The 24,440-nt window shown below is 33.6% G+C and overlaps 1 protein-coding gene across 1 annotated transcript in view; it reads left to right on the plus strand.

Annotated features, from left to right (window-relative positions):
• Positions 1-24,440, plus strand: part of LRRIQ1 (leucine rich repeats and IQ motif containing 1) — a 114,901-nt gene that overhangs the window by 65,177 nt on the left and 25,284 nt on the right. Inside the window, 1 exon segment of the mRNA XM_086610728.1 lies at positions 5,236-5,343. Within this exon segment, the coding sequence (XP_086466854.1) occupies positions 5,236-5,343 (108 nt within the window).

The following is a 24,440-nucleotide window of genomic DNA, read 5'->3' on the forward strand; positions in this document are numbered from 1 at the left end:
GCAATCAAACTCCTTTGCCTTTGGCCTGAGGTTCGCAAATGCAAAGTGTTAAATCAACCTCCTTTCAGAGAGTTTTACAATTGCTCTTTAACCTAGTCAAGACGTCTGCTCGATTGGAACTTGGATTGGACAGTCATGAACAGTTTCAATTCTTGTCATCCTCAGATGTGGGAATTTATTAGTTTCTATTTTCCATCTAAAGTGTCTTCTCCTAGTGCAACAGTGATGGGATTTGTTTGGTTAATTATAGAAATCCCCATCTGAGCTAGCCATCTGCTCATCTGCATTCCTTTATGGAAAGAGGTAGCCACCTTAAATGCTATTAATTTCCTCATAAAACATAATTCAAAAACAGACTACTTAAATATCACTGTGAAAGCACTTATAGTTCTCCTTTGCCTAGACACGAAACCTAGAGTGACTGGCTGAAGTGCAGAGTTACACTGTAGATATGTAGAAGTAACTGAGAAGTATCTTACCTCACCGTGTCTGGCCACGTACCTTCTCAGTAGTGAAAAAAAGTATGGAAACTACTAGCAAGTGCACTGAATCCTGTGGTTTGTATTACAATGAAGAGCTTAAAGTAGCATAACCTTATAATAGGGAGTGATCCAGGCAGTGCTTATATTGCAGTAGACTAATGGCCTTCAGGCCCGTTATGCTCTAATCCACTACAGTTATGTGTGCTTGTTTATGTAGTCAAATAAAGTTGTGGCCTGTAGTTTAACGATACCAAATGTAGGCTGTGTCTGCTTCAACTATTTTTACTTTATAGCAAGATAATACAAAAAATGTGGGCAAGAAACCAGAAATTTTGCAGCCAAGTAAAACTGCCACAATGTCAGAAATATTCCTGTTTATCATGGATGCATAAAATTCTATAGAAATTCTAATTAAAATCTAAATACAGCAGACATTAATGCACCTCACTGTGCTTAAAATTGGGTGTCTATGACTCATAACAATCCTAGCTTCCTAAAGATGTCTTGGCACAGCAGTACAGAATTTCTTGCTTCACTTTGAATTTTCTTGATTTATGTGGATTTTATATTAGCTTCTGAAAGTTAACTTCATTTTCTTTTAAGATGGCTGGAAGCCTTGTCTTGCTTTCAACTTGTCTCTCCTACACTGCTGTATTACTTCTTGTTTAACCACATCCTCTCCAAAGGAAAGCTCTCTTGTCAATGACGGACAGCATGAGATGATAGTTCCTGCTGCCACATAGGTAGGGAAAAAAAAAGGTAAAAACAACTGCAGTGGGCCTAGACTCCTAAAACCAGAACACAATAATAAAGATATTTCAGAGAGGTCAGTAAGTATTTTTTAGTTCTAGTTTAGAATTTAAAACAGCAATGCAATTCTAATTAAAAAAAACAAAACAAAACAAAAAAAAAAAAACCATCCCACCTCTCTCAAAACCTAAAACCTCAAAACAGATGATCTGTCTATACAACATTGATTTGTTGAATTAACAACAATTGGAATAAAAATCTCTGGGATATTATTATTTGTTGTTACACATTACATAAATGACCACTAATCTATATTTTCTCAGTAGCAAAAAGAAAACTACTTTTGTCGTTATTGTGTTCTATGTAGCAGTATCATCTGTAAACTCCAAACATGGATGAGTTAGAGTTCTAATAGCTGTTCAATTATGGAACAAAATGTGTTCTTTCTTCCAATGAATTTACAAATTGAATTATCTTACAGGTAAGCATCTGTCACTCTGTGCTACTTTGATTTATCAACTCTTTAAAGTTGGCACAGATTTGTTTATATTTTTCTGATTATAGGTATTGCACAACTAAAATGAATTATAAATGTTTAATTTTTTTCAGTTTCACGTATTATCAAGAAGTTGTTTAGCAAATGTGGTGCCATATCAGGCAGTAACTAGTCCTTCCATATTGTTTCCATAACATTTCTTGTGTTTGTCCAACTTATCTTCTATATTTGGAGTCAGCCAAGCAATGTGCATTAAATTACCTCCTTGGTTCCTAGATTCCAGCACAGATCATCATCTAATAAGCCACGTTTAAATGAGTATGCCAGAATCCAGGGAGATATTTGTATGATTTTGAACTATGGACTCTTTCACAGTTCTCTGTGTGATATCTAAAACATTTGATTGCTTGTCATCAAAGCATACATGCAGTTCATTTCCCTAGCTCAATCAGAGACTGAAAAGCACTAGTATTATAAAGTAATCTATGTAATATTGCCTACATTTGGACTAGATAAAGAAATGGACTCATTTTTAATAACAAAAGAGCTGTAGGCAATGGTTGAGGTGATCCAGGTAGGTACAAATTCTAGTGGTCTGGCACTATGTTAAATCCCAACAGATTATTTAAGTTATTTTGCAAAGACTCAAAGATAAATCTTCTGATAGAAAAATCTTAGAAGAACAATTTCCATCATTTCCTTCTCTTCCCAGTTCATGGACCTTCTACTGATATCCTTGTATACAAATAAATGTTTGAAAAATCTAGGTAACTTCATGTGGCTTCACCCAAAAGTCCTTGGTATAGTTTAACTTCGGACTGGTTGAGGATTTTGTAGAATTAGGTGAGAGACTGGGTTAAGGAAAGATGACATTTTAAAAACATTTTGGAGCAATTTCAATAGACCCACATAGGAAAAATGTCTGTTATTTCAGAATTTGTTTTAAGTTAATCAAAAATAGTTTGGAAATCCTCTATCCCATTCTGTCTTAAGAGGTTTTAATCAATTTTGTCTTTGGTCTTTTATTGAAGAAAAACACTATTTTTGTAACTAACGTAAAGCTAGAAGAAGTTAGAAATCTTTTTATCAACCCTGTATCATATCAACGCTGTATGCCGGATATTGGAAAAACTGTAATTACAAAAAATTTATTCTGTACGTTTTTATGTGTGTATAGTGCTCATATGGCTGCGTATCTTACAAGTATAGAAAACACAAGAGTACTTCACACTTAAAATATTTTTCATAACTGCTATTAAATAAAATTTTAAAAAGAGCTTTTAAAATATGATGTATTACCATTTCAAGATATTTTAATCACAAATCTTACTGTGATCTACCGCCCCAAACATTTGCTACCCTGAAGAGCACTAGGTTGCTATAAATTTCTTTTGAGCTGTGAGACATGCCAAAATAGGCCTACTTTATGCATCTATGCACAGTGAAAATATCTACAAAGTAATCCAGTTGTGAATAAATGATCTCATTATCAGAATCATTCTAATAATCTACCTTTAAAACTAATAGAGCTAGTCATTATTGTGTTTCATTGAATTTATACTTTAGTTAGCAAAAGTCGGTTAAAATGACTTAAAATCTGACATCCTCTAGGTTAATCTGAAAGCTATAATGATTGTACAATATGAGAGACGTTCTTCTAGACAATTTGAAATAACAAAGTGTAAGGTATCACTGATTCTACCTTGGGAAGAAGGCATAGCCTATATTACTTCCACTCATGTTTTCCACATTTTCTTCGTTAGTCAAGCCTGCAGCTTTGTGAAAGGTTAGCACTATTAAGAACATTCTGTCAACCAAATGCTGCTGCAGTGTGAGCTGACCAAGAACACCGTAACATTTTGACATGTTTTGTCAATGTGTTATCTCCTGAAGTATCCACACCCCATTAGAGATCTTCTCTGGGCTTACAAGATACAGTATGTCTGCGTCGTCTTGCTTGTGTCAAGAGAGCGTTCTCTGAGAAATGGTGGAGCTCTTAGGATCCCTTTATGTTCCGAAACATCTACTGCAAATATAGGGGTCTAGTCAAAACCAACTTTATAAATTGCTGTTAAACTTCGCAAGAAATTGCCCACTGACTTAACAGGGCATTCTGATCCTTTGTTTCCATAAATCAAGAAATAATAAAAAAAAAGCTACTTACTTTGCTGCAGTACTATAAATATACTTATAAACTCTCTCAATAAACATCAACAAGGTCATGTAAGAAGCTAAAAATGAAGCATTAGACAAAATTAGTCATGTAAATTTATTCTGTCTGAATGTTCTGAGTCTTTCCATCTCCTCTATTTTCCTGCTGTATCTGTTCTGGCAGTGTATCACATATTCATTTTTGCTACACTTGCATTCTTTGTGACAATTTTGATCCTTTCCATGCTGTACCTACTTTCTTGCTAAGTTCTATTGCTGTTTTCCATCTTTATTTTATTTCTACTCTTTTCTGACAGTTTGTAGTCACCTTTGTAGACAAACCTCTTCTGCTTCATTGTTCCTGAGAGTGTATTTGTCTGCTTGTGCTATTGTTTTCTTCTTTTAACCATGTGAAACATATTTCTTCGAGTTTTTCCTTGACTTTTTGTTACTCGTGTAATCATGCTCAGTGTCATACCTACAAAACCCTATATACTTTTGCTCATCGTTATGTAATTGCTTTTGTTTCTACATTCTTCTCAGTCTTTTATTTTTTTTTAATTACTGACTGGTTTATTCTCCACTGTGCATAGAATTTTCACATTCTTTCTAACCCGCTGTTTCTCTTAAACTCCTACTGTCCTCTTATGTCGAGCAAACGATTCTTCCTTCATATAAGAAGTAACACATGAAAATCACCTTTGTTAATTAATTTTGTATTTTTTTTCCAATCTAGGAAGATTTATTATCTAGATTTATAGACAGTTCTGTGCTCATCTTTGCTTCTTTGCAAAGTTTTCAAAATAACAGTTATGAAACTAACCAAGATTTTATACTGTGGTATATAGATGAATCTGTAGACTTTTGGAATATTTTTATTTCAGTAAGGATGGGAAATGGAAGAAGGTTAGCTTATTATCTGCAAATTTAGCCTCAAAAAACCCCTGTCTCCTGTTAATTCTAAGTGTAAATGATTTGATTTAGACTGCTGAATAACTCTGAACCAAAACTTTTAGAAATGGTGTTTGACATATATTCTGTTAATATTTCTGCTTTAATTTCAAGCTTTAAAATCAGATTTTTAAAATATTTTATGCAAGTATGTATTTTAGAATTTATTTTTAATTTGGAGATTAGCAATCTAAAAGATCAACAATGTTAAAATCCTGTAAAATAGTGACTTTAGTTCTCAGTTGCACATGTATTTATGTTGCTTTATTTTAGAAAGTGTGATCCTTTGTGAATATAAAACCTACTTTTAAAGGTATTTTCATTTATTAAGTGGCTAAAAGGTGAAAAACTGCTTGAAGGAATGAATGAGCCAGGTCTGACCTTTGATTTTAACTTGTTCTTGTCGTCTAGACCCAGCTGTGCGCCTGGCGTTGTTCAAAAACAATGAAAATAAACATCTCCATGTGAAACCACCAAGGAAGACACAGCCTATAAATGCTGGTTACTTTGAAGGTATGAACAAGTTTTTCACTTTGTCTCTATGCATATAAGCATATATATCTTCTAATGTCTCTTAAGCAAGCCTACTTGAAATGTAAAGCAATATGCACAAATAGAAGAAGACAGGAGTTTAAGGTTCTTATCTGTTCCTGGGTATCTCAAGTTACAGCAGCGAAACATTTGAATTCCAATTCATTGCGGGGGGCAGGGAGGGCTCTTAGAGATTAATTCATTATGAAATTGTGCGTCATTTATTTATTATTTATTATTTATTATTATTAATCTTCATAATAAAAATAATTATCATAAAAACCATCAAAGCCTATTGCAGAGGTATAAAATGCAAAGCACTAGAATAAAATTTTATGAATGAAATATCACTTCAAGTTACTCACTCATTGTCACCTTTTCTCAAGCTAGCCATTAATTCCTGATGGTCGTTAACATGTTTTTAGGAAGTTTTACTTTCATAAATATTCCCTAAAAACCTGCCATTCACAGAGGACAAGAAAATAATCTTCAGTATGTAAATATAAATTGGCTTTCCAAAAGCATTTAAATACTGATGTAGCTCTTTTACTTTAGAAATTCATGTTAAAATTCTGCTTGGTTTCAGTACAATTAGAATAAGGCCAAGTCTATTTAAAATACCCTTGTTATAAGAAGCTGAGCATCTCCACAATCATTGTTTTTAGACTGTTTTGATTCCTTTCGCAACTCAATAATGTGCTCAGAAAGTTGTCGCCTCTGTCTTTTATGTTTTTCAAAGACAGCCATATGCTATCTGATTTAGTTCCAATCCCATAAAATAAAATTTAAAATAATACTATATTAACATTCACTGAATGAGGATAGATATTAGAACCTTTCTGAGACAGATGTGTAATCAATCTGAGTTTGCTTGAACTCAATTCAGTCAATTAACTTAGCTATATGAAAGTTCAAATTTGTCTCACATTCATGAGCCCATGCTCAAATTTGGTTGGAAACAATTCTTAGTGAATTCTGAAGAGTAAAAATGTTTGCACTATCATATGCCTTGGATCCAAGCATGAATTTACCTAGAATACAGCGTCTTTATATACTGTGCCTTAGCATTTTCAGTGTCTAATATCTGTTCCTGTGGCATATGCTTATATGCAAAAATGTATCATATGCTGAAGAAATAGGATATGCAGACTGCCTGCAAAACACTGGGTGTCTAAAGCCTGCAAGCAGTAGTGTGAATGTTCAAAGTCATGTAAAAGAGAGAAGCTTGATCCCAGGTTCAGTATGCTAAAGTCAGTGCAGGCTTAGCCTAGCTTTCCTGCCACCAGTTTATTTGTTCATGCCTGGAGACATTTCCCTTCTTTCTGGAAATTCAGCATATGCATTCTAAATATTACTGAAATTACTTTTTGAGTACATGGAGAGAAGGCACCATAGCAGATCAGCTGTCAAAAGCCAGGCACTGTAGTGATGCTTTTGTTTATCTTTCATTTCAAGGACCATTGTACTTCTTTGGCCAACTAATAAACTGAGATTTTTTTCATCAATCTTTTATTGGATGCTAACATGCAATCTGCTGAGCCTTCAAGAAGACAAGCAATACTCTTCTCCTTGACCAGAATAGAAAATTTTCCTACTTCAGGCATTGCTAACTCAGATGGTACATCCAGAAAACACTAGGTTGTGAGTTAGAACCCAGAGTGCAGCTCAGAGCATTTATTTATGTGTATGTGAGATACCATCAGACAGAACTAAGAGGTTCTAAATTTAGAATTTGATAACACTTTGTGTGTTACCTACTACAAAGCAAAGCACCTGCATGATAATTGCACAGAGTTGTGTTATCAGTCATTTCTTTCCTCACTCACAGAAAAACTTGTTTCCCATTTCCCCTCTCTCACCTTTTGACCATTTCTTCCTCTTTTGCCTGGAATAGATTTCTTTGGGTCTGTTCTGCGATGGGAGTTCTTTCTGTAACAAGAAGGTGGAATGTTTTGACTCTGTATCCATAAATCTTGTGGACACCATAATATTAAGTGAAGAGAGAACACAGACCAGTCCATTGCATGGTGGAAATAAACTTCCTCCATTCAAGCCCTTTTACCTTCACAGACTGGTAGTCAGTGCTCTGGTAGAAAATTTGAACTCCAATCCATCTCCTTCATGAACCGCTAAATAAATTAAAAAAAAAAAAAAAAAGTACGTTCTAAATATTCCTGCTTTATTTCTTTAAATTGGGAAATAGGAGGAGAAACCATAGCATCAACAGCAAGTACACATGTGTTATCTGTTAAATAACAGAATCACTACTTTTGAAAGGGGATGCCCTCGGAAGTGAAACAATTAGAACAGTTTTAGATTTCCAAACTGGAACCCATCATGGTAGTGAATATTTAAGAGGTAATCTAGTTAAAATGTACGATGAATGTCTTTCGTCTTCATTGTGTCTTTAATTTGTGTTTAAAAATACAAATAAGACAAAAAGGAATAAAAAAAATAGAGGTATAAAAACAAAGAGTGAAAAGGAATGAGCTTAAATCTGGTGCTTGTGTGTTTCCGAGATAAATGTTATATTTTATCACAAATTGCCTTCTCATCTAAGCTACTGCTTCATATTGACAGTCTTGTATCATGCAGCATCTGTAAAGCAATATCTAAACATAGTGAGGACACAGTGCCAATGCAATATTCGGCTATTTTCCTGTTGCAGAAGTTGTGAGGAGCTGATATGCAAATGGACATCCAATTTTGAGAACTTGTGCATGACTTTAATCCCATGGGACAATTTATGTATCTCTAATTTGACATGCACATTGTAGGAAAATACATTTCCAAAACTTGAGTGACATCATAAATTTTTATTAAATTTTAGAAGGTCATCATGCTTTACTCACTGATGTTATAAAAATCCCTGCAGGGGACCGTTATTTTGCATTTATATCACGATAGCACACAGAAGTTAGTCAGAGACAAACTCCTTTGTACTACATGAGGAAACATTGTTCCAACAGACAAGAACTTACCATTTAAAAATGCAAGCAACATATGAAGGCAGGAACCATGGGAATGTAATTAAATGTGTGTTAGTGTATATGTGTCTGTCTCTATATGTGTATGTGTCAATACATACAATACCTGTGTGTATACACACACAAATATGTATGCATAAACTGTGAGTATAAGTAGGTATATGAATTCAATAAACATAGCACTTATGCTTTTTTATTTGTATATTTTGAAAGGAAAGTAAATTATGAACAAATGCTCTCTGGTGTAATTTGTAGTATCAACGTGCATTTTGTAATCCTAATGCTTTCTGTCTAGGAGCTGTTTCAGTTTCTTTAAAATTAACGTAATGCATGTTGTCATTGTAAAATACAGATTCATTAAAACTTATTTAAGTAAGTATTTTTGAATCATAATTATATATTGTGACATTAACTTCAGTAGATTATAAAGTAAGCCACAGAATACGCAAGTGTTTACCGCTTCTCTTCAGAAACTATAGCCTGATCAAAAACCTGAAGACAGATGAAAGGCCGACTTGATGTACTTTCACTTCTGATGATTTGCTGGAGGTTTCCTGGGATTATGTATATTACACTACCTTTTTTGATGTGATAGTGTTATGCTTCCAGCAGGTCGTTGTGTTTCAGTTAGTGCTACTTAGTTTATAAACAAAATATGTCTGCTTACTGTTTTATTGAACATTCTTGGTGATTTTGTGTGTTTTGTAGATTATGACATTTCAAAGATGTCAAAATTTTGGAAATGTTATAAGGAACACAGATAATTTTCATAATTTTCTATTTTGCAGCAAAGCATATTTTTAGAAATCTTTATGACTGCTTCTCCTCTTATTGCCTGAAGGCTATTTCAGTCATCGATTTAATGTAAAATGTTCTTGACTGTTTTGGATAAAGTAGATCAGGAATTGAAGAAAGAATCTTTCCTTGACTCCTTCTCTTTTCTTGGCGAGTTCCAATTAGTCCTGGCTGAAAGTGCATCTCTGCCAACTGTGGGTTGTCAATTATAGGGTCTGTAATTTCATTTGCAGAGAGGAAGGATATCTGCTTTTCCAACCAAGAGTGTGAATGCTTTGTCTTGGTACAGCAGCTCAAAACTAAAGAGCGAGCTCCCAGGCCTAGCACATTGTTTTGCTACAAGCTTTGGGAGCGGTATCTTTTGGTGTCCTCTTTAATCCATCTACCTCAACAATTTTGGTCAGTTATCCTAATAATTTCTGTTCAGTGGAATGTGAAGCTGGATTCCAATCTGTAGAGCAAGTTGAAAGAATGCAGTAGATCAGCTGAGAGTCCAATCAAATTATCCAAGTATTATTTGGATGTGATTCACTTAGTTTCTCAGAATTTCATAGACTGTGTTCTAATTAATTATGTAGATTAGGTGATTTATTGGCACATATAGTACATTTATTTTTGGTCATATCCATGTCCATCAGTGGCACATCTATACCATACATTTCAAAGAAGTGGAAACAACACAACCTGACTTGACCCAGGAATATGCACAGTGACCAATGCCAGGAAGTTTAACTATATTAAAAGTGCATTCAACTCTGTTGTCAAGACGTGTTTACTGTAGTTTGGGCACCTGTATTTCTAACTGACAGTACTGCATTTCCTGTCATTTTATGCTCATTGATGACTAAAGAGAACATAAGAGGTATAATGTTAAAACAGATTTCACCAATACAAATTTGATAATGAACAGATTATGCTTTCTCAGGTGGCTTTTAATTATGGAAATATTTATTCATTTCTCTTTAAATTGTCAGTAGAAATAACATTTATTTTTCATATTGGAACAAGAATAAGAGGTAAAATGATCTCGCGATTATGTCATATGATTGAAAAATAAATACCAAGGATCCGTTTAAAGTCATCTGTTTTCCAGGCTTCTGATAGTTCACAATTATGAAACTCCTTGTAGTCTCAAGTGAAAAACGTTGCAAAACGTTCTGATAGATTATTATTACTAGTGCTAATTAAAAATGTGAACTTGAGACTTTGGAAAGTGGTAATTTAAGGTTACCTTTTTGTTACTTATGTGACCTCATGAAAAATATTGTTACGTAATTAGTTTCTTAGATCTTTCTATATTAGAAAATATGAATACATTGAAGAAAAAATATATGTGGTAATTAAATAGAATTTATATTGATTCAAATCACTGATGCTTTTAAATATCTGCATTGGAGTTAAGACAAGGTACCAAGAGTGGAATGCTGATATTCATCTTTTTCTGTGCTTTAAATATTTTGTTCTTTATTTTTTAAGAGCATTTAAAAAAACATTGAACTGTAGCTAATGATGTATGTTAGCTGTTTTCAGTTTTTAGAAATTAGTTATTTTCAATGGAAAAATACAAATGGCATCAACTCCCAGGAAGTGCATTGTTTGCAAACATCCATTTCAAAATTAAGTAATTTTATTAAGCTGTGATCCGAAAAGGATTAATAATCACATTCTAAATGTGGCCTTGCTGCAATTCTTCTAACTCAGTTACCATGTTTACAGTAAAATGCAACTATTACCTATCTCCGAGGTTTTAAATTGGTATGCCACATTAGGGAAGCAGTTTCTAAACCATATAGCACTGGCAAAAATGACAGAATGATACATTTCCAGAGAATGTAAGATCTGTCCTGAAATGTGATGAAAATACATTGCAAAAACCTGTAATATGGAAGGGGATCTATCTTTTAAAATCAGAATTCTATGGCTTTGTTTCTTATTATTTGGTTTGAGCTCACACAACAGAACTCTCACACTGAAATATTTTCTCATTTTAAGGAATTAATGGCTCTCCACCAGCCCTTTAACATGTAAAATGAGTAGGTTACTTGTGTCCAGTACATCCAAAAAGAGCCAGGATAAAATAAACATAAGGAGTTGGATATCTTGGAAAAAATCTGTCATGGGTTTGGGTTAATCATCTCCAGAAGAAATTCAACTTGATGCCTGAAATGTAAGACTTCTTGGAGAAAGCAGTAAAGCCTGAGGCAGTGTTGATCTGAAGGAGTGCTCTCCATGGGTCAGAGCTGCTCTGCTGGCAGAGTGCAAACCCAGTTCACAACAGCGGTACGCTGAAAAGTTGTAAAAGACTGCAGGGGCCTTACAGTGCACGCACTCAAGCTTCGGTTACATAGTTCTAGTGGCCCAGTTCCTTATTATAAAATAAAACTGAAAAATAAAATCTGTGCCTAATTTTCTAGCCTCCTGTCCATCAATGATACTGTAGGATTTTTTCAGTGTTTGTGGAATGAAGCAATCCTGAAGTTATAGTATATGTTTAAAAATAAATATGTAAAACATCGTTTATATGCTTTTATGCAGTGCACTTCAGTGTCTGAATATTTATAAATTATCTAGACATACATTTTTAGTTATATTCTTGCTTTTCACATTCAATTAAAAAAAAAAAAAAAAAAAAAGATTTTCTGTTTGCCTGAAGTTCCTGAGCAGGAGATGCTTGCCATAGGTACCTGCCAACTTAATGACTTCTCACTGTGGTTCCAGTCTTCAGGGTTCCTGTATTGACATGTTAAAAGTTTCTGACCACGTTTCACCCGCCTGTGTGTTATCTCTTTGTTCATGCCTCCACTGTTTTGCAGACTGTTGTAATTTGTGGTGGTATCAGAACTTTATTAGTGCATCAGGCTTAAATGTGGTCTCTGAGCTAGAGAGAGTATGTGTTTGTTCCAATAAACTTCCAAAATTTGGATACTATGCAATGTGTAGGCCTGTCATCTGTGCTTTCACAACATAGTAGCTTAGCAATCTTTATCTTAAAAGGAACTGTACATATGAAAAAAAAGTCTTACTGCTTTTTGCTAATAACTATTCAGTGATGACATCAGTAGGAATGAGATTTCACCTGAAATGTCATCAGAGGTTGAAAATCAGTTTTTCTCATTCTTGAATAAGGTAACACAATAGTTCAGATAGTTTTATTTGCAGATTCTGACATTCTACCTCTCTTTTTTCTCCTTTTTTGACGTTTTATGTCCAAAAGCTAGGTACTGTAGATATCTGCATCTCAGCCAATGTATACATAAACAAGTTGACTCCATGTTCACGGCTTTTAATACTACATAAGGCAATCATTTTGGATGAATAGACCCCTGAGTACCAAAGCATTTCAAATCCTTTTTCATTTGACCATTCAATGACCTGATAACTATTTCCTGTCCCTAAGTAAGGTTGTGACCCAGGTCTTAGAGTGCAAAAGACAGATAATTTTAGCAACAACTTAAACCCAAATGGATTTGGTTGGAGGGGGTAAGGGAGAATAGGTTTGGTTAAATTCATCTAAAATAAAGTGTTACAGCACTTGGATTTAGAACGCCTAGTTAAAAGTAATTGTTGAATTTGTTACCATCAGTTTGGATGCCTGGGGACTGTAGTCAATACTGGGGTGCTTTGTTTATTTGTTTTGCTTTTACTGAACATTACCCCATACTCATTTTACACTTCAAAAAAACAATTACTAATGAAGAGGTCATTAAAAGTGCATTTTCAGATATATTCCAAGCATTTTCCAACATTTTAACATAGGCCACAAAAAGTGTATAGTCTGTGTCCATAAAAATATCATGAATGTTGCATTGCACAAATGTCCATCTTGCAAAAGAATTTCCATTTGGTATGGAGCTATGAACAAGGAGTATAATGTATTCTTAGAAATATTTTGTAAGTACAAATCTTGTTTCAGTTGGACTACGTGATACATTTCAGATCACATTTAAAGAAATGTTTCCTGTAGCTATATATTTTAATAGCAATTCCTCTGCCTATTTTAAGTACTTTCAGAGGTGAATTAAAGGAAGGCCTTCACCCGAGAGCTTTTCATTGATTTGAAAATATGATTGATTAAAGTTGCTTATAAAAGAATTCTTTTTTCCCTATTCTGTAACAGAAACTATGGTGTTACAGAGAATTAATACTATTAATGAGGTCAGAGATCTACAACATTCCAAAAAGGCCATTTTCATGTGTTTAATATTGAACACATATTTAAGTCTCTTTTTTATAAACAATAGTGTTGTTCAGATACATAACATAATTTGATAAAATGCAACATTTTTAAAGCTAAACATTAAAACAAGACTCTAAAATCGAAATCTAGATAATAAAAATTTTACGCAGCTCAATGCCAACTCTTATAGCAAAGTCCTATACCTTTTACAAGTCTCATGTAATCTATAAGATAGTATGTATGATAGATGATTTCACAAGGAATTGCAAGTAACTCAAATATTTTGATAAAAATGTACAATCATGCAGTGATAGCTATGTAACTTCTGTGCTGTGTTATTTCTATAATGTACAACTTCAGACTTCCTAACTTTGCAGTTCAATTCTTACCATGTGCAATACAGAAACTTTTTAGCAGTTGTTTGAAACTGGTAGGTTTGTGCTGTTTTGATGTGTGCACTGCAGATATTTTGTCTGGCTTATGTGTATAAAAAAGGTAGAAATGTTGAATTTTACAGTTATTTGATATATATGTATATTTTCCTCATATTCCTAAGAAAGGCTGCATACAGTAATAATATTTTGAATAAAATTTTATTTACTTGACAGTCTAGAATAGTTCTTCCTTTGCGGGTTTATTGTCAGATTAACTTATCCAACATAGTTGTAATTTCATAAATTGCTATATTTGTAGAATCCTGTAGATAATCCAGGTCCAGGTAACAAGATAAAGAAATTCAGGTAGCTAGACAAAAGAACTTCATTTCACTTTTACAATCATTGTTAAACAAGCAGATAATTAATAGCTTTAATTTTTTTTAGTGGTTTCTAAATGCAGATTAAGTATCAGGCTTGCTAAGAAATTGACTGTGGAAAGTCATTTCCCTGAACTCTTGCATGCTTATTGGTTTTTAATATGAAGCAAGCTTAGTAGTTTTCAGTTTATGAAGAGACCAGGGATATCTTTTGTCAAAGATAGAATTTAACTTTTTAAAAGGGGGAATTTAAATACTACTGTGTATTTCAAAGTTAAATTTCCTGAGAATTTGCTTAGGTAGCTGAATTATATTTTGTAATTGAGAAATTAGTAGTAAATATAAAAAGAAAGGAAGCTATGTGCTACTAAGGCAGAAAGTTCTGATTTAACCTACCAATGACCTGACTTTGTTTGTTCAGATGACAGTTCTAAAAGTGTGCAGAGAATATTCCCTTTTAATACAGTTATTTGCCGCAAGCTGTGACCTCACTGCCTGTCAGGGAGCAGGTCTGAATTGGCCCTTTCTCTGATATCGTGACATTGCTTCTGTTGCCTCGATTGTGACCTCTGATTGCATGATACCCCTGAGAATTCAATTTAATGAGCGTGACTCCTGACTCTTAGCCAGGTCTGCCTTCTTAGGTTTTGTCAGACTCTACTTGTATTCTGGTCTACATATGCTAAAACACTGCATAGGCTGTCATCATAACATGTGAGTTGTGTGCACTCTGTTCAAAATTTGCTTTCAAACCTCTTTCATTTATTGCAAATGGAGATATTTATAAAAGCTTACTGAGAATAAATTTTAGAAGTTGCTTCTTCCGCGGTTATGGCTGCTCAGGATTTTTGGGTTTTGTACCTTTGTGCAAATAGTTACTATTATTTCCTTGTATTACTAAGCACGCGTGTTATCCATGCATGATGCAAATTCCCTACTTTGAAATTTGTTTTATTTCCCCTGTGAGATTGTTTTATATTTATATGACTTCCCATCAACAATGTTTGTTCATTATAGAAATGGTTGGGGTAAATCCCCATTTTCATTGCATAATTCATACAGTTGCACAAGGAGACAGTACTGATGAGCACCGAGAGCACTGTGAGGTGTAGTTATTCAGGACTAGTCAGGTGAAAGGTGAAGAATCTGTTTGGAATCCAGCAGAAGGTGAGTAGAATTGAGACTCTTTAAATATAATTGAAAATTATAAATCTTGGGTTTAGTGACTATTTTGCTACATCATTGCATTCTTTTCTCCTGTTTTCCTCCTCTTCTATCCAGAATCCTGAAGGAGAGTTTGTTCAGAGACCTGGATGCCTTGAGGATGTTGATGCTATTCAGACACTTCTCCAGTTTTAGTATCCCTTGATGCATTCACTGAACCAGAATATGGAGAGTTCAAAGATTTGAAAGAGAATTTCAAGAACTGTGGTACAAATTACAGACAATTTTCTGTATTTACTCACATACATTTTTTGTATTCTCATTGCAGATACATTTACCTTTTTGTAACCTCTGTATCAGTACCTCTAACATACTTCTTCTAGTCAATGTATTTATCTTTTCAGAAAAGTAGAAAAAATCTTACTGCAACACAAGAATGTTTTGTGCTCACTTTTGTAGTTAAATTAAAAGATTTTCTGTAAATGTTACCATTTAGTATTTCTCTGTTTCTTCAACTATTTTAAAGAATTCTATTCGCATTTACACTCACATGGCTTTGTGTTAAAATTGTTTTATCTTGTATGAAAAAGAAACTATATTAGGATCTTTCTTAGAAAACAAGTTCTCCAATATAAAGCAAAAACCAAGTATTTTCTTGTTACACTCAAACTTGCAATGAAATGCTATTCATTCTTCTTCATGACAGTGTCTATTACAGTCGAAGTAATATCTTAGTTTGGCCAGTTAAATCATATTTAATTCGTATAGCAAAAAAAAAGTCATATTTAATCCTGTACATATTTAATCATGTACAAATGCCCATGTAAGTTAATACAATTTTAATAGCCTAGTTTAGTCTATAGGATTGTGAAACTCATAATATAATCTGTTCCCTTCTTCTGGAGTAAATAGTATAAGATTTGCTATTGAAGTTCCGTAATCTCAAGTGAGAGTTTGCTTACCTAATTGGAATTTATGGGATTTCACTCCTTTTTGCATCAGACCTTAATGCTCTGTAAGTTCCTGTGCTATTTGCAGGAGCTTAGATAATTGACTGCAAACAAGCAAAATTGTTGTTAGGCAACAGGTAAAACAAATTATACTTCTAAGTTAATTAGTTATGGCTGTCTTGAAAGCTATTGCAAATATAAACAGAATGCACGAGGCAAATTCACCTATTCAGAGTCATCATGTTATTTAACTTATTCCCTCCTTTTCAAACAAATTTTTTATATATGTATATGTCAGTGAGTTGGAGAGTTTCATAGCAAGTTTAGCTTAAATGTTTAGTAAAAAATAAACTAATTTAAACACACCTACTCTAAGAGTAAAATATTTACAATCAAGCTTAAGGAAGATTAAATTATGTTCAGTAATAGAACTGGGGTTTTTGTTTTATTCATTTTCTCATTAAAAAAAAGAATTTAAATAAAGGTCTAAACAAAATTCTATAAAAGAACAGGAGAAGTCAGGGCTAATTTATTCCTTTTTCAACTCTGATTTCTTTATTCAGTGAGGTAAATCATTCAAACCTTCTCTGCATGGATAGAAAAAAAACCTGTGCCATTGTAACTGTAATTGATTCTAAATCAATATATTTAAGTCAATTCAATTCTCTTGGGGCTAAATACTCTTGAAAATGTGTTGGTTTCTCTAAAATTATATACTTTGTTTCAATTATTGCATTTTTCATATGTTTACAAGCTGAAAAATTCAGTCCAAATAATCAAGAAATCTATAAAAATACTAAGCTCTTTGAGCCATATGAATTAAGAATTAACCTGAGGCAACTTGCAGGCAAATTGTGGTTTTGTTTCACTTTTTTTACCTGTCCTTCTTTACAAATGAAATTCCCTTTTTTTGATAGATCCATCACACACTGGAATTTCATATTGTTTATTTTCTTCCATGATGTATCAACCAATTAAGTATAACTTAATAAAAAGAATTAGTACTTTTATGTCTATATTTATTTATAGTCACTCGTAAGTTTAGTATTTATGGTTATTTTTAAGCTGGATATAAATATATAAGAACTGCACACACTTGGGGATTAGCTCACTTTAGATGTAGAGACTTAAGAAAAAGAACCATGTCTATATGAGACTTTTTTTCCATTGAATTCAATGAGCATTAAATCAAGCCTTGTTTATACAATGTTTGGCATAATGACAGGCCTGATCTTCAGTGGTACCTCTGGGTTTTACTATAAAATAAATTAAACAGCAGCCTTGCACTTAGTCTGTGTAGACTTTGTGTGTATATTTGACAATGTAGAGCAGTTCCGCTGTTACGCATTACTGCAGTGACAAAGCTGTGAATTGTTGTCACAGTACCTTCATCAAATACCAGCAGGTATTTCAAGTCAATGTCAGAAAGTAAGCCAGAAATAGTTTCACCCACTCAAAATAAAATAATTTTAGATTGAAAATGATATTTATACACAATAGATAGAAGAGATAACCAATTAATAGGTATTCATAACTGAACCACATATTGACATTAATACAGTAATTTCATTAATTCATTGTTGCTCTGCATTAATACATACCAATCATGTATGGTACTCATGTACACCACATGTGTTGATAAACACAGGTTCTTAAAACCAAATTCATTTATTGTTCAGATAATGATTTAGAAAAATATTTTTTCTCAAGAGTAAGCATAATAAAGATTTTTTAAATGTACATTCCCAAACTGTGATACAAAATTACTTATTTAATTACTTGTTCATAAAAATTATGAGACAATTCTTAATGTGGCCTAAGTCAGCTTTGCTGACCAACTGCATGCTGCTCCTGAGTAATGACTTTTTTTTTGTTTTTTTTTTTTTCAATTCTTGACATTTGTATCTTCTTGTCACATAGCAACCTGAAATTGTGGTTTTGAACAAATCTTTTGTTGGGTTTGGATTTTTCTTCTACCCTTCTTGTACTTTTAAGTCCTTCAGTACAAACAAAATCTACCTTAATGATTGTCACAGTCAATAAAATTTATTGTATTTCGTATTTTTTGCCCTATTGATAGGGGACAACATAGTAGTTAGACCTCCTGCGCGCTTACAAAATGTTCCTTTGTATTTGTTTTTTTGAGAGTTCCTTTGGAAGATCTGATGTCTTAAATCATTTTGCTTGGTTTATTGAATTTAGAGAATGATATTCCTCTGGCTCAGACTCCATACGAAGTGATAATCTTTCCTTGCTTGGGAATGCTGTTTCATATACTGAGCAACTAAACACTTCTGTTCAAGTTCTTGATTGTTTCTGTCAGTTAATCTTAAGAACTGGTAATGTATAGAAATAAAATCTATCAAAAGATTCTGTAAAAAAAAATTGATGTTATGCATCTCTTAATTTTCTCCTGAGCAATATACAATCCATTCCTCTTTTCAGTAGAAAATGTCCATCATTAGGGAGTTTACTAATTCCCAAAGATTATGAGAAAAAACTAGAGATAGGGTCAATGTTAGTCAGATTTTGAGGATAAGACAGAAATTATGTGAGAATGTAGGGGGTAAGGATAACCAAAATATACTCAATTTTCTTCCGTCTTATTTATTCCTTACATTTAATAATGGATAACTAAGCATGGAAATGCTGAACATACCATTTTAAAATATTTTTTTATTCCTCCTTGATTTCTGTGGTTCTTCAAGGACCTTGACTATCCAAAGATCTCTGGGTAACTCTTGGCTATACTCCAAATTTACTTCTCAGCAGCACTGTTGATGAGACGTGCCCATACTGAGCGGCTGAAGCAGGGAGTATATAGACTACAGAACATCCTCTTCATAGAAGACTGCACAAAAGAATAATGTGAAAGTACATCATCGTGCTGTAAAATTTTGTATGTATTTTTTCAACTTGTAAAAGCCTGAGTGGATCTTGAAGAGTGCTAATTGCAGGAAGGAGTAGTTTACATCAGTTTACATTACACTCTCCTTTGTGTGCTTACGGGTAGAATATCATCCCTGTAGTTTCTCCGTTTTTGTAGAGTTGAGGTTTGGGGTTGGTGTTGGATTGTTTGTTTTTAAGAAAGAAACAACTTCGTTTTTCAAACACAATGCTATTTCATGTCATTTCCCAACTGTACCTAAAACAAGTGTGGCTGGACTGAGAAATGTTAGTTTGTCTTTTTAGTTGTAATACAACTTCTATCTGTTTAAGTTTTGGGAAGCTGAGGAAGCTGTGTCTGTGTCTGTGTAGTTAGATGCTGAGATATTCAACTTTTCTTTATATGTACTCTTCCTCCTATCTGTTGGTGCTTGGTTTACGCTTATTCCTGAGTAAAATACAATCTATCTTCACTTTCACCACAGCATTAATCCAGTATGAAAACTTCTGACTATCCTAATAGTAATCGAGTTTATTATACGATTACCACAATGTAAGGGTCCAGCATACTGTAGCTGAAGAGTTTGATGTTCGGCTGTCTTCAATACTTGCCTTAGTATAAACAAAAGTACCCAGAGCAGCTGATACGTTTCAACGGAGTGCAGTCAGTGACTATATAGCATTTAATCAAAAATTTAATAAATGCTAAATCATAGACTCAGTCACTAGACCTTGATATTTGCATATCCAAACTTGGAAGATTTCAGAGAAATTAGAATCTTAACATTTCCAAATGTTTATGCAGTTTATTCTCCTGCTGTTTCTTCTGCTTTTCTCGGGTGAAAAAATCACATAGCCTTTGTCATTCACTGAAGTTAATATAAAAAAACACAACTATATGTTTAATTCCAGTGTTAAAAAACTGCTGTATCATTCTGAAGAAAGGAACCAATTTTGCTGAATATTTCCTTGATATGAATGTGTTTGAACTGTAGTCTACGTAAGTGTAAATGTAGTGGTTTAAATGGTACAAACTTAATCAGTTTAATCTAATGGCAGTATATTGTTTTGTTTTCTGGGTTATTTTTTTAAAGAGATAATTCTTTAGTTGGTGGACAAAGAAATCTCATACAATTTATTAGAGAGCGTGGACATGTATTAAGCCAGTGCACTACTGTTCCTTTATTTTTTCTTCCCATCTCTATGACTAATTTTTAATTGACCTAAGCAACCTATTCTTACATTATTATTGTTATTAGTCCTTCACTATTCAATCCCTATATCTTTGCACAAATACATCTCCAAATATCCCAAGATTCACTGCCTGAATCTGATCGGGACAGTCATAAATTAGCAAAAAAATTAAATCAGCAATTACACATGTGGCATCTTCTTGTACACACTTAAGGTGAAATATTTCTTTAGGTTTATAGATAACTCAGAAAGATGTTATATGTCTTAGGAAATAACATGATATGAAACTGATATTATTATGAAGAAAGTTATAGAAGATAAATGAGAAACTGTTTAACATAAATGGAGGAGTGCAGAAAGTGGTGACAGCCCATAAAAGTTGCAAAAGTTGGATAAACTGGAAGGAACAGTGTTTAATGCTGCCTTGAGCTCAGTGCTAGGAAAGTGAAGCTTATGAAGCAATTCAAAGAGAAATGTACCATGTTGACAAAAAGAGTAAAGACATAAGCAATTTAACATGTAGTAGTTTGCAATGCATTTGTGTGATCAGAGGGTTGGAGTGAAAGAGATGCAATAATCAGGAAATACTGGGAGAACTTCACCAACACTGTTGTGATATGAATAGAGAGAAATAACTTTAAATCGAGTGTCTTAAAAGTACACCATTGAACATTAGGTAAGACTTGGATTTGCCTCAGTGTGGGGAAAGGAACAAATTAAGCATAGGTATACATACTAATGACTACTGATAAATAGTAGTGGTGATGTATTCTGCAGAGGCAGGAACAAGTGGCAAAATGGAAAAGAAGATGTGGGAAGGCCCAAGTATGAAATCCTGTTCTCCTTTAATTCAGAAGCTGAAATTTTTACAGTTTCACTGGTTTAGGAATCTTAGTGAAAGGGTTCAGCTATTGCATAATCTAATAATAAGACATCAAAGAGCACAGAACACATAGGCTGAAATGTGGTAACCACTGAAGCAGGATGAGCTAAGTAGGTGAAGCTTTACTACTGGTGTTAATCAGAAATAGAGCATAGTGTAAAAGACAGCAAAAAATAGAAATGAAAACAGGGAGAAAAAGGACAGCCAAAATAAAGACTATGATCTTGACTGAGAGTGTGGTGAATACCTGGATTCAGTGAAGGAAGAATGAGTGTGAGGGTGAGGTCAAGAACAGTCATGTGGTAAAAGGAGATGATTACAATAGCAGATGAAGAGATTAGAGAGGAGAAGGAGGTTTGCAGATGGAATAGTAATACAGTAGACCTTATTTATAGTCCGAAAAAAAACACTGAAACACTTGGTAAAAAGAGAAAAAGGGCATAAGTTTTAGAAAAAAAAGATCAGAAATATTTTCTTTCCTTTCATTATTTGCTTTCATAATTTTTGAGAGACATACTCTTATGGGTTGGTCAGCACTCTAATGTTCAACACTCCTTGTGATGTAATTGATAATGCATTTTTAAGCATCAAGAAATTTTGCAGGTCATAACCTGGTTTGGTATTCTTGTGAAAAAATTCTATATTTCATCTTTTATTCAACTGTGAACTCACTCAGACACTGCTATAAGTATTTATATTTCATTCATTCTAGTCCTAGAGATGAAAGTTGGTTTAGTCAAAAGTTACTCAGATGAAAAAGTAACATCTAAAATTAACTAATCCATACAGTATAACTATGTCACAAACAAGTTTCTGTGTTTTTAAGGTAGAAATGTATGTGTTTCACTGTCTGGAAAGTCCAGACCTGAGTTGTAGATGAACATGAATTATGTGGAGCTACGGTGATTTTAGCTGAAAAGAACTCTATCTCAATTACTGCCATATGATACTACCAATTGTCTGAAAGTCTTACATATATTGCTAATATAAATGTATTCACTGAATACTTGTGGACATGCTAAAAACCACTTTAAATGCCATTCTTTTTCCCAAAACTATGTTTTCAGCATGTAGTGATTGCTACATAATGCTTAGGTGTACTTAGTGACTTCTGACAAAATAGACTGTGACAAATGTGTCAAGCTTTTTGTGGAAGAGAAGAAATTCTTCTCATTTCTCCTACATTCTACTATAAGTTTCTGCATGGTTTTGGAGGTGGAGGTCGGGAAGTTGTGGGTTTTTTATTGTTGTTATTTTCCTGACTGTTTCCAAATTCTTCAGTTTGTTGCCGTAGTAGCAATGTTATTACTCATGTTGTTCTTGCTTTCTGTTCTGTGTGTATTATACACAGTGTGACAGAAATAATGTAATTTCATTTGTTGACTAACATATGGAGAAAATGAGATAAAAATTGGAATTTTTGGTTTGCGGTTTCAAGATTATTTATTAATGTGCATTATAACTTTACAGAAGACAAATGATAAATTTTAAAAATTCTCACAGTGCATATGTAATTTTAGTTTTCATTCAGAATATTCTTTTTATAGTTCGTACACTCATACATAGACTCACATATGCAAGCCCTCATAACATATATTGCTGACCAGTAATGTATACTAGAATACTGACAGATAAGAAAAACGTCAATGTATTAATAGCATAGACATGATTTTCATATGCAAGCTCAGCTACTTAATTCCTATATTAAGAGCACCACTTCCAGAATACATATTGAGAAAATTAACTCTGGTCACAGATTTTTTATATTAAGGGAGGAAAACTTAGAATACTGAAGATATTCTTTCTTCTTTCACATTGTAGGTCTTAATATTCTTAGTCTCTTGCTTTATTTGTATTGTACTCTGTATGAAGAAAATTTTCAAGTGAATTAAATCACCCTCTAAATGCAAAATTAACTGTAAAAGGCTGGATACAGTGCAGACTTCTCCAGGCATTTCTCTGTTTCAAGAAACATATGACATATTAAAGTTAGACCTTTTATCTTCCCATCATCAACAAATAGATTTGGAAAAAAAAAAAGAAAAACAAAAAAAAAAAACCAAAAAACTGTGTTGAATCAGGTTCCTCAGCATCCTCTTGCATATAAATTGACAAAGCGTTGAGTGGCTAACTGGGATTTACAACAATCAAATCAGTTTTTCCTGGGCAGAGAATCTGAAAACAAAATGCAGAATCTGAAAGATCACCCTAAATTTAAACATTGTGTAACCATCTTCCTTCTTTTTGTTTACTGGCTTGCTGTTAAGAACACTTGACCTAGCACTGGGGAATGTGAGTGGGTATGAGGTAATCCTTAGGCAGTGGGCAACGTAGATTTCGGGTACTCCTTAGCCTGGTGAGATTTGAGTCTCCGGCTTCCACATGCCAAGCTATTCCCTTCAGGTATGTTTCAGCTACCTTTTTGAAACTGCTACTATAGCTGAGGGCACAAGATGCATCAATCTTGAAGAACGTCCTATGAGAAGAAAACTGACTCTATCTAGAACTTAGGACACTTCACCAGAAATAGTCCACAGATTCTTAACCCTTCTTAACTCATTTAATGTATTATCCAGAGACAGTCTAATTTAAAGTACATAAGTAGCATCCATATTTCAAGCTGAACATGAATTGTGCTGTCTCAGAGCATGCCCAGCAAACAAATTTGACAGACAGAGGATGACATTATTTTGGATCGTGAAGTTCAGGTTTTTATAGGTTTGCATGTTGATTTGGGCACCTGGAAAAGAATTTGTCATTTTCCCGTAATGTTCAGTTCCAAAGACATTTCAGGTGCCTGGACTCTTCTGAGTAAGTTCTCTCTACTTAGATGCCCAAATTCTGTAGGAAAATGGCAGTGGGTGCCCCTGAAAGCTGCATTGGATCTGGCCTAAGTGCACAGTATATATGTGGATGATTAGTTGGCAACACCTTAAAAATCATTACTATATTAATGCCAAATGTAAGACTATTCCAATCTTAAATTATTAACGTGTGTGTCATGTAAAAAAAAAAAAAAAGTCAAAAAGATTGAAAGCTTAGAAGTGATAATCTAATGAGGGTACGATACTTTAAATACCTCTGAGATTAGTTTTTGATGTAGTTGTTCCTTCTTTGATGTGTTCCTTTTTTCTTTGATATTGTAAGAGTTGTCTGGGTTTAACAATTAAAGATTATAGGTCTGATCTATTTCAAAGATGCAGAATGCTTACAGCTCTTTGGAACTTCTGTGGAATTTGTGAGTGTTAGTACTTCTACAAAATCAGGTCCAGGTTTTAAAAAAAAAAAC

Source organism: Tauraco erythrolophus, chromosome 4 (assembly GCF_009769465.1).
Source record: "Tauraco erythrolophus isolate bTauEry1 chromosome 4, bTauEry1.pri, whole genome shotgun sequence".
Taxonomy (NCBI): Eukaryota; Metazoa; Chordata; class Aves; order Musophagiformes; family Musophagidae; genus Tauraco; species Tauraco erythrolophus.